Source organism: Chamaea fasciata, unplaced genomic scaffold (genome assembly GCF_029207755.1).
Source record: "Chamaea fasciata isolate MVZ Bird 193981 ecotype frontalis unplaced genomic scaffold, bChaFas1.0.hap1 SCAF_46, whole genome shotgun sequence".
Lineage (NCBI taxonomy): Eukaryota > Metazoa > Chordata > Aves > Passeriformes > Sylviidae > Chamaea > Chamaea fasciata.
Window position 1 is genome coordinate 581365 of NW_027094131.1, and position 10626 is coordinate 591990.

Genomic DNA, 10626 nt, shown 5'->3' on the forward strand with positions numbered 1-10626 from the left:
GCGATGTCACGTGCGTGCGGGTCACGTGTCCCTCGAGCGCTTCCGGGGCGCGATGGGGCCGGGGGTGGCGGTGAGGGGGCGGGGGGGGCGCTCGGGGGTGTCCCCGCGGTGTCCCCGCGGTATCTCCGCGGTCCCGGTTCCGGGGAGGGTTCCGGCGTTTTCTCGGTCCGGGCCGAACTCGGGGGGAGTCCCAATGCTGGGGTGTCCCAGTTTCGAGGGTCTCGATTTCGGGGGGCTCCCGGTTCTGGGGGGTGTCTGGGGGTGGTTCTTGGTTTCGAGGGGGATCTCGGTGACTCCTCCTTTCCCCCCAGCGCTCCCTCCGCCGGGCCTGGACCGGCGCCCGGCGCTGCCTGCACGGGACAGTCCCCGCCCGCGCCCCCCCCCTCATCCCCATCGTGGTGGAGCAGACGGTGAGTGGGGGGGCGGTCCCTGAGACCCCAAACCCCCTCGACCCCCTTCGGACCCGCACAAATCCCCCTCGCCCGCCCCAAACCCCTCCGAGCCCCCCGACCACTCCGACCTCCTTCAGAGTCCCAGGACCCCACCTCCTCGTTCCCCCCGAGCCTCCAAACTCTCAGCCCCATCGCAGCCCCCCTCTTGTTCCCCGGACGCCCCCAGACCCACCCCAGGGCCCCCCTTTCCGCCACCCCAGGGCCGGGGGGGATCGCACCTACAACATCAATTCGGGGGTTCCCGTCCGTCCTCTGACCCTTCCTGACCCCCCAGCTCCCCCCAAACAATCCCCCAAACCCCGCAGATCTCTGACCCCCCCCACGAAGCCCCGGTGACCCCCCCCCCTTTTCTCCTCTAGGGCCGGGGGGAACGGGCCTACGACATTTACTCACGACTGCTGCGGGAGCGCATCGTTTGTGTCATGGGGCCGGTGGGTACCCCTGGGGGGGCTCGGGGACCCCAGACCCGCCCCTGAGAGCCCTGGGGACACCCTGACCCCTCCGCGGCCCCCCCCAGATCGATGACAGCCTGGCCAGCCTGGTGATCGCCCAGCTGCTGTTCCTGCAGTCTGAGAGCAACAAGAAACCCATCCACATGTACATCAACAGCCCCGGTGAGGCGGGGGGGGCTTTGGGGGGCTGCTGGGCAAAGAGGGGGTTTGGGGAAGGGCTGCAGGGGCTGAAGGGGAAGCTACGACCACCTGGAGAAGGTTGTGGACCCCAAAACCCCCTCTCCCTGGAGGCAGGAGGGAGAGGCTTGCGGGGACTGGGGGAATTTGTGCGGTCAGGGAGGGTTTGGGGGTGTCACCAAGGGGGTGCCTGCCCCCACCAGGGGCTTGGTGACCCTGCCTTGGCCACCTACGACCTGGTGGGGCTTGGGAGTCCAGGGCTTGTTGTGGATCTTTGGGTCGTCTGTGGAGTTTTAACAGCTTGGGGGACTTTGGGATCCCGGGGGGAGTGTTGGGGATGTCCCTGTTCACCCCCCAGGGGTCTTGGTGTTCCCCCCTGGCCACCTACAACCCCAGGGATGCTGGGGGTCACAGGGGCTGTTGTGGGTCTCTGACGTCTCTGAAGGGGTGTGAATGCCCAGGGTGGCTTTTGGGGTGTCCCTAATGGGTTTTTTTCCCCCCAGGAGGCTCGGTGACCTCAGGGCTGGCCATCTATGACACGATGCAGTACGTGCTGACCCCAGTGTGCACGTGGTGCGTGGGGCAGGCGGCCAGCATGGGCTCGCTGCTGCTGGCGGCCGGCGCGCCCGGCATGCGCCATGCGCTGCCCAACGCCCGCATCATGGTGCACCAGCCCTCGGGGGGGGCCCGGGTATGGTCCCCCGCCCCACACGGGCTGGGGGAGGGCTGAGCAGGGGGCTCAGGGGGTGGCGGGTGGTGCTGGAAGCTGGAAGAGCATTTTGGGGAGGGGAGGGAGGGCTTGGGGAGACCCTGAAGTGTGGGGAGCACAGAAATGGGGAGGGGTGCATTCCTCATGTTGTGTGTGTGGGCAAGGGGCTCTGAAAGGGGGGGAGGGGGGCATTGCCTGGAAGGGAGAAATGGGGAACCTGGATGGGGGGAGATGTGCTAGGACCTCCCAGGGGATAACTGCATCATGTGGGAGTGGGTGGGGGGAGTGGGTGGGCATGGGACTCCCCCAGGGCTGCGGGCAGGGCTGGAGATGCCCCAAACTCCCCCAGACCCTTCTGAGCCCCCCTGAACCCCCCACTCAGGGCCAGGCCACCGACATTGCCATCCAGGCCGAGGAGATCCTGAAGCTGAAGCGCCAGATCAATGGGCTCTACGCCAAACACACGGGGCAGCCGCTGCCTGTCATTGGTGAGGGACCCACTGAAGCCCTTCAGGACCCCCCATTTTCCCCAAGGTACCCCTGACCCCCCTGTGCCTCCCCAGAAGCCGCCATGGAGCGGGACCGGTACCTGAGCCCGGTGGAGGCGCAGGAATTCGGGCTCCTGGACCAGGTGCTGGTGCATCCCCCACCACGTGGCGAGGACGAGCCCCGGCTGGTGCAGAAGGAGCCCACCAACAGCCCCTCTGGGCCCCCCCAAGTCCCCCCAGCGTCCTGAGACCCCCCGGGGGTATTGGGGCACACCTTTGGAGTGGGGGAGCCCTGGAACTCCCTGTCCCGTACTCCTGTGTGGAAATAAAGGGCTGTGGAACCCAAGTGAGTCCTGAAGGGATTTTGGGGGGAGTCAGAGCTGTGCTGGGGGGTGGGAGAAGTGATTAAGGGGGTACAAAGAGGCGCTGGGGGGTTGCAGAGGGAGATTTTGGGGGACTGTGAACGGTTTGGGGAGATAGTGAGAGACCTGGGGGGCCCAGGAAGGGTTTGGGGGCGGCGGGTTTTGGAAGGGGTATTGACGAAATTGGGAACCCGCGTGCGAATCCTCCCGTCCGCCAGGCGGCGCCCTCCGTGCGTACTGAGCTCTGGGGCCTCCGAGGCGCCAGGCGGCGCCTGTCCCACTCCCGTCATGCACCGCGCGCGCGGCCTGTGGCGGGCGGGGGTCCCTGCGGCCCTCGGGGGGTCCCGGGTGGTCTCGGGGCTTCCCGGGGCCGGTTCGGGGAGTCCCGGGGGAGGGTTGGGCCCCGAGGCCGAGGCCGACCCCTCGCTGCTCCGCGCCAGCAGCCCCGAGCTGGCCCGGCGGCTCCGCGGGCTTGCGCTGGTCCGGGGCGGCTTCGTGAGCGACGGGGAGGCGGCGGAGCTGCTGCGGGAGGTGGAGCCGGGGCTGGGCCGGGGGCGGTACCAGAACGACCACTGGGACCGGGTGAGGGGGGTCCCGGGGGCCTGGGGGAGGCGGGGGGCTCAGGGTCGAGGAGGTCACGGGGGGTCGAGGTGGGCTTGTTGGGGGCGTAGTTCTGAGGTCAAAGGTCAGAGTTACCGCCCGCTTTATTCCCCCAGGCCATCACCGGGTACCGGGAGACGGAGCGGGGCCTGCGGGGGGGCGCGGGGCGGGCGCTGCTGCTCCGGGTGACCCCCGCGTTCCCCCCCCGCCGCCCCCCCCGGCCCAGCGCCCACGTCCTCGACCTCCTGCCGGGGGGGCGCGTGGGGCCACACGTGGACAGCGTCAAGGTGCGGGGCTGCGGGATTCTCCTGGGCTTCCCGGGGGGATTTTGGCGGTGCCCGGGTAGGGCGCCCGAGGAGGAGGGGTTGGGAGTCCCCGCTGGGTTCGAAGGGTTCCCAAGGGCGCTTTGGGCGGGGGAGTTCTGGGGGTGCGAGGGTGGTTTTGAGGGGTCTCAGGTGTGTCCGTCCCCCCAGTTCTGCGGCTGCACCATCGCGGGGGTGTCGCTTCTGTCCCCCAGTGTCCTGCGGCTCCGGAGCCTCCGGGAACCCCAGGACTGGCTGGAGCTGCTGCTGGAGCCGGGGTCCCTCTATGTCCTCCGGTGGGTTTGGGGGAGCCCTGGGGAAGCCCCCGCGGGAGTTTTGGGGACCCCTGGGGGGTTTGGAGGACCCCCTGACCCCCCAGTCCCCTCCAGGGGTGCTGCCAGGTACGAGTTCACCCATGAGATCCTCCCGGACGAGGAATCGTTTTTTGGGGAGCTCCGGGTGCCACGGGGGCGCCGAGTGGCCCTGATCTTCCGCAACGACCCCCCTGGTGAGAACCCTACAAAACTCCCCCTGGGATCCCCCAAGCCCCCCTGGGACCCTTCACACCAGCCCTTTCTGAGGCTGGCATCGTACTGTAAGAGCCCCCCAGCAGGTTCTGAGCCCCCCAAATTCCCCTTAAGACCCCAAACTCCCTGCCTCCCCCCCCCCCCCCAACCCATCTGGGATGCCCTTAAAATCCCCCCAGGACCCCTTAAACATCCCCAGGGACCACCAAACCTCCCACCAAAGACCCTCCAAATGCCTCCCTGACCATCTCTGTTTCCCCTCTCACACCAGAGACGCCTCCAGACCCTCTCAGCGACCTCCCAGCGTTTATTGAGGATCCCCATGACCCTTCACCCCCAAAATGAGCCCCCCCAATAAACAGAAATCCCCCCACACTCGGCTCTTGGGGGGCTGTTTTGGGGGAGCTTGGAGGAGGAGGCTTTGGGGAACCCCCAAACCCCCCCGAGCTGACAGTCAGGGGGTGCTTTTGGGGGTAGGGGGTGGTTGGAGGGCCCCCCAACACCCCCCCCCGACAGATGGGGAGGAGTTTTGGGGGGCTCAGGGAGGGGTTTTGGGGGGAATATTTGAAGGGAAGTCACTTCTGAATGGCAAGGGCAGGGTCAGGGGGTTATTTGGGGGGGGTCCTCACCCCAGGCACGCGCAGGCCCCCGCCGAGAGCTGCGGCAGCCGCTGCCATCGCAGCCCCGAGTCCAGGAACGCCACATCCTCGTAGCGGGTGGGGCGGCAGCAGGGACCCCCCCCGGGCCCCCCCGGGCCCAGCACGGCCCCCAGCGCCAGCCCGTGCAGGGTGGGGGGCGCGGGGCAGCCCCCCCCGCAGTAGCGGAACACGACGGTCTCGGGGGAGGGGTACCCCAGCCCCAGCGCCCCCACCCCCACCGAGACGCTGCGGAGCCCGCACGGGGGGGCGGCGGGGGGGGGCGCGGGGGGGGCGCGGCAGGGCCCGAGCAGGAGAAGGAGGAAGGACCAGGAGAGTCCCGGCATCGCCATCCTGAGCCCCCCCAGAAAGCGCGCCCCAAGGGGATTTATGGGGTGTGGAGAGGGAGGGGCTTGGGGAAGGGGGAGGGCGTTAACCCTGACCTCCCCAAGGGGGTTTGAGGGGGCACTGACTCCCCCTCCCAGGGGAAATTTGGGGGAGAGGATCTTTACTGGGGAGGGAAAGTTAGCGGGGATCCCATCACCCCAAACATTTGGTGATGTGAGACCCCTGCAACCTCACCCAGGGGTTCGGGGCTAGCATTTGGACAGTGGAGACACTCTCCCATACAAGGGAGAATTGAAACCCCCGGGACCCCCAGACTGTGGGGGTGTGATGGAGACCCCCACCAGAGAAACAGCTGGGGGCGTTGGGGTCTCAATCCATTCCTCCAGGAACTCCCCCCCCCCCCCCCCAAAAAAGTGGCCCCCCAAACGACTGCCCAACCACACAGGGCTGTTTTGGGGTGAAACCCCCTGGGGGAGGGAGGGAATTTGCCCCTACCCCTGAAGGAAGGGGGGGCCACGGGGGGATTCATTTGGGGGGAGCCCAAAGCCCCCCTGGAGGGGTGGAACATTCCAGCGCTGTGGGGGATGTGGGCCTGGCACAAAGTAGAGGAAAAAAAGGCTAAAAATAGCAAAACATCCCAATTCTGACCCAAAAAAGACATGGAAGGTTGTGGGGGAGAGTCTCTTCCCTGCCCCACCCCAGGAAAATTCCAGGGCCCCCCAAATTCCTGGGGAGGGGGCAGGGGAGCAATGAGTTTGTTCATGGGAATTTGGGACAGACTGGGGCAGGAAGAGAGGGCAGGTTAAGGGGGAAGGGGGGGGTCTGGAGTGGTGGGCAGGGGTTGGGCCTAGGGATCCCGGTGGGGGGATCCCGTGGGACTTGGGGGGGATCCTTCTGGATTTTTGAGGTCCCTGTCCTGGAGATGGCTCTAAAGGAACTTGGGGCAGCACTGGGGGATCCCTGTGGGTTTGGGGTGGGTCTCTGGATTTGGGGGTTCCTGTGGGGGTCCCTACTCCTTGAGGAAGAAGTGCATCTTGTCTGCGATGAGTTTGCGCTCGGGGTCGAGGCGCTTGAGCAGCTGGGCCAGGGCGTTGACGGTGGCGTCGCTGCTCAGCCCCGTGCGCTTGGTCTGGAACTTCTTGAGCAGGTCCTTGGTGGTCATCGGCTTGCGGGACAGGTACCGGCGCACGGCCTCCTCCGTCAGCTGCACCTCCCTGCGGGGGCCAGGGGGTGAGCGGGGCTGGGGGGGTCAGTGGGGCCGCAGTCCCAAAGCCCCTGAAGCCCCCAGACTCACCCGCTGCTCGGGGTCGACTTCCCGGAGTGGGGCTGGGGCGTGCATTTGCCAGAGGGGGGCCCCGGCTCCGCCTTCAGCCGCTTCTGGGGAGGGGGCTCTGACCCCCCCAGGGGTGCCCGGCGGCCTGGGGGAGATAAGAAAGTCAGGGGGGCTTTGAGGGGCCCCCAGGAGGGAGTTGGAAATTGCCCCCGCTCCATAATGTCCCTGGAACACCCCTCCCCAGGTGTCCCCCAGCCCCTCAAAAATTCATCCCAAGACCCCTCAATACGCCCCCAGATCCCTCAATTCCTCCTGACACTCCTGGACCCCCTTCAGTGTCCACCAGCCCCACAAAAACCTTCCCTGGACCCCCAGCTTTGCCCCAGACCTCCTAATATCCCTCCCAGACTCCTCCCAACTCCCCTGAACTCCCCCCCCCCAACCCCCCGACACCTCTACCTTGCTCCAGCCTGGCAGCTGCAGCCCGAAGGGTCCCCCCGGTGCCCCCCGAGTCCGTGGGGGTCCCGGGCCGGGAGCCCCCCCTGGAGCTGCTGCCTGAGGCCCTGCGCTCCCGCTTGGGGGGGGTCTTCTTCTTCTGAGGGGGGAGAGAAACAGGGAGGGGTCAGGGGGTGTCCAATTCCTCTGTGAGACCCCCAAACCTCCCCGAGGCACTCCCAGGATCCCCCCGGGCCCCCAGCCCCCCCTCACCGCCATGAACAGTGCCGAGGATGTCTCGCTGTCAATGTCGCTCTCTTCCGATGTCTGCGACTCGTCGCTGCTTTCTGGGGGTTGATGGTGTCAGAAACAGTTTCCTGGGGATTTTCCCCCAATTCCTGCTGGGGGGCACTTGTTGAGGGGAAGTCCTACCTCTCTTTTTTTTCTTCTCCTGGGGGGTGGGAGTTGCTTTTCCCTCCTCTTCTTCCTCCTTCTCCTCTGCCTTCTCCTCCTCGCTCTCCTCACTGCTCTCGCTCGCCTCATCAATGCCTTTGTTAGGGGGGATCCTGAGAATCCTGGACCCCAAGAATCTCCCCAGTATCCCCTCAGAAACTAAGAGCAGGGTCCCAACCCCCTCCTCAGCCCCACCTTTTGGGCCTTCCTCCTCCTCCTTGGGCGCTTTGGCTTTGCCGGTCTCTTCCTCGCCGGAGCTGCTGCAGGGCAAGAGGGGACTGGGGAGGTCAGGAGGGGCCTGGGGAGATTTGGGGGACCCTGGGTGGGGTTCTGGGGAGGATTTCAGCATCCCTGGGGAGGCTTGTGGGGGACACTTTTGGTGGGCAGTGTGGTTGGATGCCCAGCCCCCCCCACAAAACCCTCCCTGGGACCCGCAAGCTCCCCACCTCCCTCCAGTCTTACTAAACCCTCTCAGTGACCCGACAACACCCCAAAGACCCCCCAGGCCTCTCAGGACTTCCCTCCCCAGTGCCCCGCAGGGAGCCACAAGCCCGCACTGTGGTCCCCAAAATCCTTGCAGGAACTCCCAAACCCACCCAGAAACCCCCTTCAGTTACCCTCAAACCTCCCCAGGAACTCCCAAAATTCCCCAAGTCCCCTCTAAACTCCTCCAGGCACCCCCAAAACGCCCCCAGTCCCACCTGGAGCCATCAGACATGTAATCCACCTCCTGGCCTTCAAAGTCACCGTCGTCGCTGTCCTCAAGGGCTTCGTCCTCAGAGCCCTTCCTGCCCTTCCTCCTCTTCCTCCTCGCGTGTGTCCCGGCAGCCTTTGGCCTCGCTGCCTTCTCCCCTGGGAATTCCAGGCGTTTGGGGGGCTTTCCGGGGGATTTAGGGGGCATTTGGGGAGGCTTCTGTGGCTTTGGGGCATTTGAGGAGTGCTCCCAGGAGGATATGGGGAGGTTTGGGGGGATTTGGGAGGCTTTGGGGGAGTTTAGAGGATTTGTGAGCTTTAGGGAGGATTTGAGTGGGGTTTTAGGTAGATTTTGGAGCTTCCCTCCTCACCTCTGGACTCCCTTTTCTTGAAACGGGTATTTTGGGTGGATTTGGGGGGATTTTGGAGAGATGTGAGGAGGACGTGGGGGCAGTTTGAGGGTTCTGTGTGGTTTTGGAATTTCCCCTCTCACCCTCAGCCTCGCTGCCCTCGCTCTCCTCAGAGCTGAGCTCCAGATCCTCCTCCAGGTCGTGGATCCGCAGCCCCCCACCCTTGCCTGGGGCCTTCCTCCCCTTCTCCTTGTCCTCCTCCTCCTCGTCCTGGTCCCGCAGGCGCCGCTGCTGCATGATGCTGAAGTGATTCAGCACCTTGTTCCTCCTGGGGGGAGTTAAGGGGGCTCAGCAGGGCTGGGAGGGGATTTGGGGGGGCTCAGAGGGGCTGGACAAGAATTTGGGGTGTGTGGGAGGATATCTGCGGGGGCTTTGAGAGGCCCTGAGAGTGGATTTAGGGGGCCAGGGAGGGGACTTGGGGGATTTCAAAGGGATTTGGGGGCCTGGGAGAATATTTGGGGGGCATTTGAGCAGTCTTAGAGATTTGTGGGGGCTCTGAAGGGCCTGGGGTGGGTCTCGAAGAGGATCTGGGGGGCTGGGAGAGAATTTGGGGGACCTTGGAGGGGATTTAGAGTGTCTGGGAGGGAATTTCAGGTCTCCGCCATGGTTTCTGGGGTCCCTGCCCAGGGTCTGGCAGTCACCTCTCCCACTCCTCCTCGGCCTCCTCAGCGGTCAGGGTGCGGTGCCGGGCCAGGGGGGTGAAGTTGTACCAGTTCCGCACCGGGAAGGCCTCGAAGGCGCCGTCGGGGCACTGGGTGAAGATGTAGTAGGAGGCGTTTTCTGTCACCCCGCCCTTCTTCACCCCCCGGAACCTGCAAGAGGGGGATCAGCACCCCAAAATCCCCCAGAATTCCCCCAAACCCCTGCTCCTTTTCCCATTTCATTCCTTTTCCCACCCCAAATCCCGAACTTCCCCGTCCCCTCTCACTTCCTGCCGGTTTTCCCGTTGACCCGCAGCAGCCAGGGCTGGTCCTCAGCCCGGAATTCCCGCAGGACGATCCCGTATTTCTTCCTGCGTGCCTCCTCGCGCAGCTTGCGGTGGAACTCGCTGCCGGCGCCGGACTCGGGCAGCTCCTCCTCGGCGTAGATTCGCTTGTTGCTCATGTCCCGCTCCATGCGTGCCTGGACGCGGACTGGGATCGATCCTGACCCCCAATCTCACCGTTCCCAACCCAAACCCTTCCAGCTGGGAGCGGGAATGGATCCGGGACCCCAAAGCCCCCCTCACCTGTGCCCAGGTGCTCAGGGTCACTCTGTCGGCGCTGTTGAAGGCCATGATGTTGTAGCGTTTTGGGGTGTTCCTGGGGGGTGCAAAAAAGACCCCTCAGATCCCCCCTGACAATCCCAGAGACCCCCAAAACAACCCCTGAGCCACCCTAACCCCTTCAAACCATCTGAGACCCCCCCAGACTTCCCCCGAGAGCCCAAAACCACCTCAAATCTTCCAAATCTGACACCCCCAAATCCCCCCCCCGAGATGCTCGAAACACCCGAGCCCCCGTGACCCTCCCAAACCAGCTGAGAACCCCCCAAATCTGACACCCCCGAACCGCCTAAATCTCCCCGACGCCTCTATTTTCCCCTGGGCATCTCCAAACCCTCCTCGAGCCCCCCCCAAACCCCCCCAAGTCCCCCCGAAGCCCCCCACTCACTTGGGCACCCTGACCACGTACTCGGTGACCACCTGGGAGCTGCTGCCCTGCGGGACAAGGGGGGGTTTGGGGCTCCCTGGGGAAACTGAGGGCGTTTGGCGGAGTCCCCGAGGGGCCCTGGGGGTCCCACGGACATTTGGGAAGACCCAAGGGGTCCTGAGGGAGTCCCCAGGAGGTTTTTGGTGGGGTTAGGGGTTGCCCCAGAGGGTCCCTGAGGCGGTTGGGGGGGTCCTGGGGAGGGGTTTTGGGAGGCCCCCCCACTCACCAGCGCGGCCATCACGGCGGCGAGAAGGGGGCGCACCCCCAGATCCGGCTCAGGGGGGTCCTGAGTACGAAAGGGAGGGGGTGTCAGGGCCTGGGAACGCCCAAAACCCTCCGAGCCCTCCTCAGGCCCCCCGCAAGTCCCCCAAGACCATTCCAAGACCCTTCCAGGGAGTCCCAGGACCGCCCAACCCACCCCCCCCCCCCGGTGCCCCTCCGCCCCCACCGCCCGCTCCGGCTTCGCTTCCACCCGGAACCGGAAATTCTGCGTCACGTGACCGGGAACACCGCCCGGCACAACATTCACGTGACCGGAAATACCGCCCAGACCCGCCGATGCGTCACCATGGCAACCGCGGAGGTCCGGGCCCAAAACCCGTCGGCATCACCCCAGACC

At 65.6% G+C, this 10626-nt stretch overlaps 4 protein-coding genes across 6 annotated transcripts; 2 read left to right on the forward strand and 2 right to left on the reverse strand.

Moving 5' to 3' along the window:
• Positions 1 to 2624, forward strand: CLPP (caseinolytic mitochondrial matrix peptidase proteolytic subunit). The gene is made up of 7 exons (XM_066207727.1): positions 1 to 70; positions 312 to 410; positions 812 to 883; positions 970 to 1066; positions 1585 to 1772; positions 2173 to 2278; positions 2354 to 2624. The coding sequence occupies exons 1-7, from the start codon at positions 53 to 55 to the stop codon at positions 2524 to 2526; spliced, it is 753 nt and encodes a 250-aa protein (XP_066063824.1). The 5' UTR covers positions 1 to 52; the 3' UTR covers positions 2527 to 2624.
• Positions 2625 to 2903: 279 nt separating this feature from the next.
• ALKBH7 (alkB homolog 7) lies at positions 2904 to 4444 on the forward strand. Its single transcript, XM_066207724.1, has 5 exons — positions 2904 to 3222; positions 3357 to 3527; positions 3714 to 3838; positions 3932 to 4050; positions 4341 to 4444. Exons 1-5 carry the CDS (start codon positions 2929 to 2931, stop codon positions 4412 to 4414), a joined length of 783 nt encoding a protein of 260 aa, XP_066063821.1. The 5' UTR covers positions 2904 to 2928; the 3' UTR covers positions 4415 to 4444.
• PSPN (persephin) lies at positions 4359 to 5069 on the reverse strand. The gene has a single exon (XM_066207733.1). It carries the CDS (start codon positions 5055 to 5057, stop codon positions 4695 to 4697), a length of 363 nt encoding a protein of 120 aa, XP_066063830.1. The 5' UTR covers positions 5058 to 5069; the 3' UTR covers positions 4359 to 4694.
• A 548-nt stretch (positions 5070 to 5617) lies between these two features.
• Positions 5618 to 10489, reverse strand: GTF2F1 (general transcription factor IIF subunit 1). Of its 3 annotated transcripts, XR_010724347.1 has the most exons (14): positions 10456 to 10489; positions 10234 to 10293; positions 9969 to 10015; positions 9545 to 9617; positions 9245 to 9438; positions 8958 to 9128; positions 8400 to 8584; positions 7915 to 8065; positions 7409 to 7473; positions 7193 to 7335; positions 7034 to 7107; positions 6785 to 6920; positions 6347 to 6470; positions 6177 to 6266 (listed from the first exon to the last, which is right to left on the reverse strand). XR_010724347.1 is itself a non-coding variant. In XM_066207696.1 (13 exons), the coding sequence occupies exons 1-13, from the start codon at positions 10243 to 10245 to the stop codon at positions 6062 to 6064; spliced, it is 1551 nt and encodes a 516-aa protein (XP_066063793.1). In that variant the 5' UTR covers positions 10246 to 10260; the 3' UTR covers positions 5618 to 6061. The 3 variants fall into 3 exon arrangements, 2 of the variants coding, with proteins under 2 accessions (XP_066063793.1, XP_066063792.1); XM_066207696.1 differs by lacking the exon at positions 10456 to 10489 and having other exon boundaries at positions 5618 to 6266; positions 7193 to 7309; positions 7409 to 7470; positions 10234 to 10260; XM_066207695.1 differs by lacking the exon at positions 10456 to 10489 and having other exon boundaries at positions 5623 to 6266; positions 7193 to 7309; positions 10234 to 10260.
• Positions 10490 to 10626: the final 137 nt, after the last annotated feature.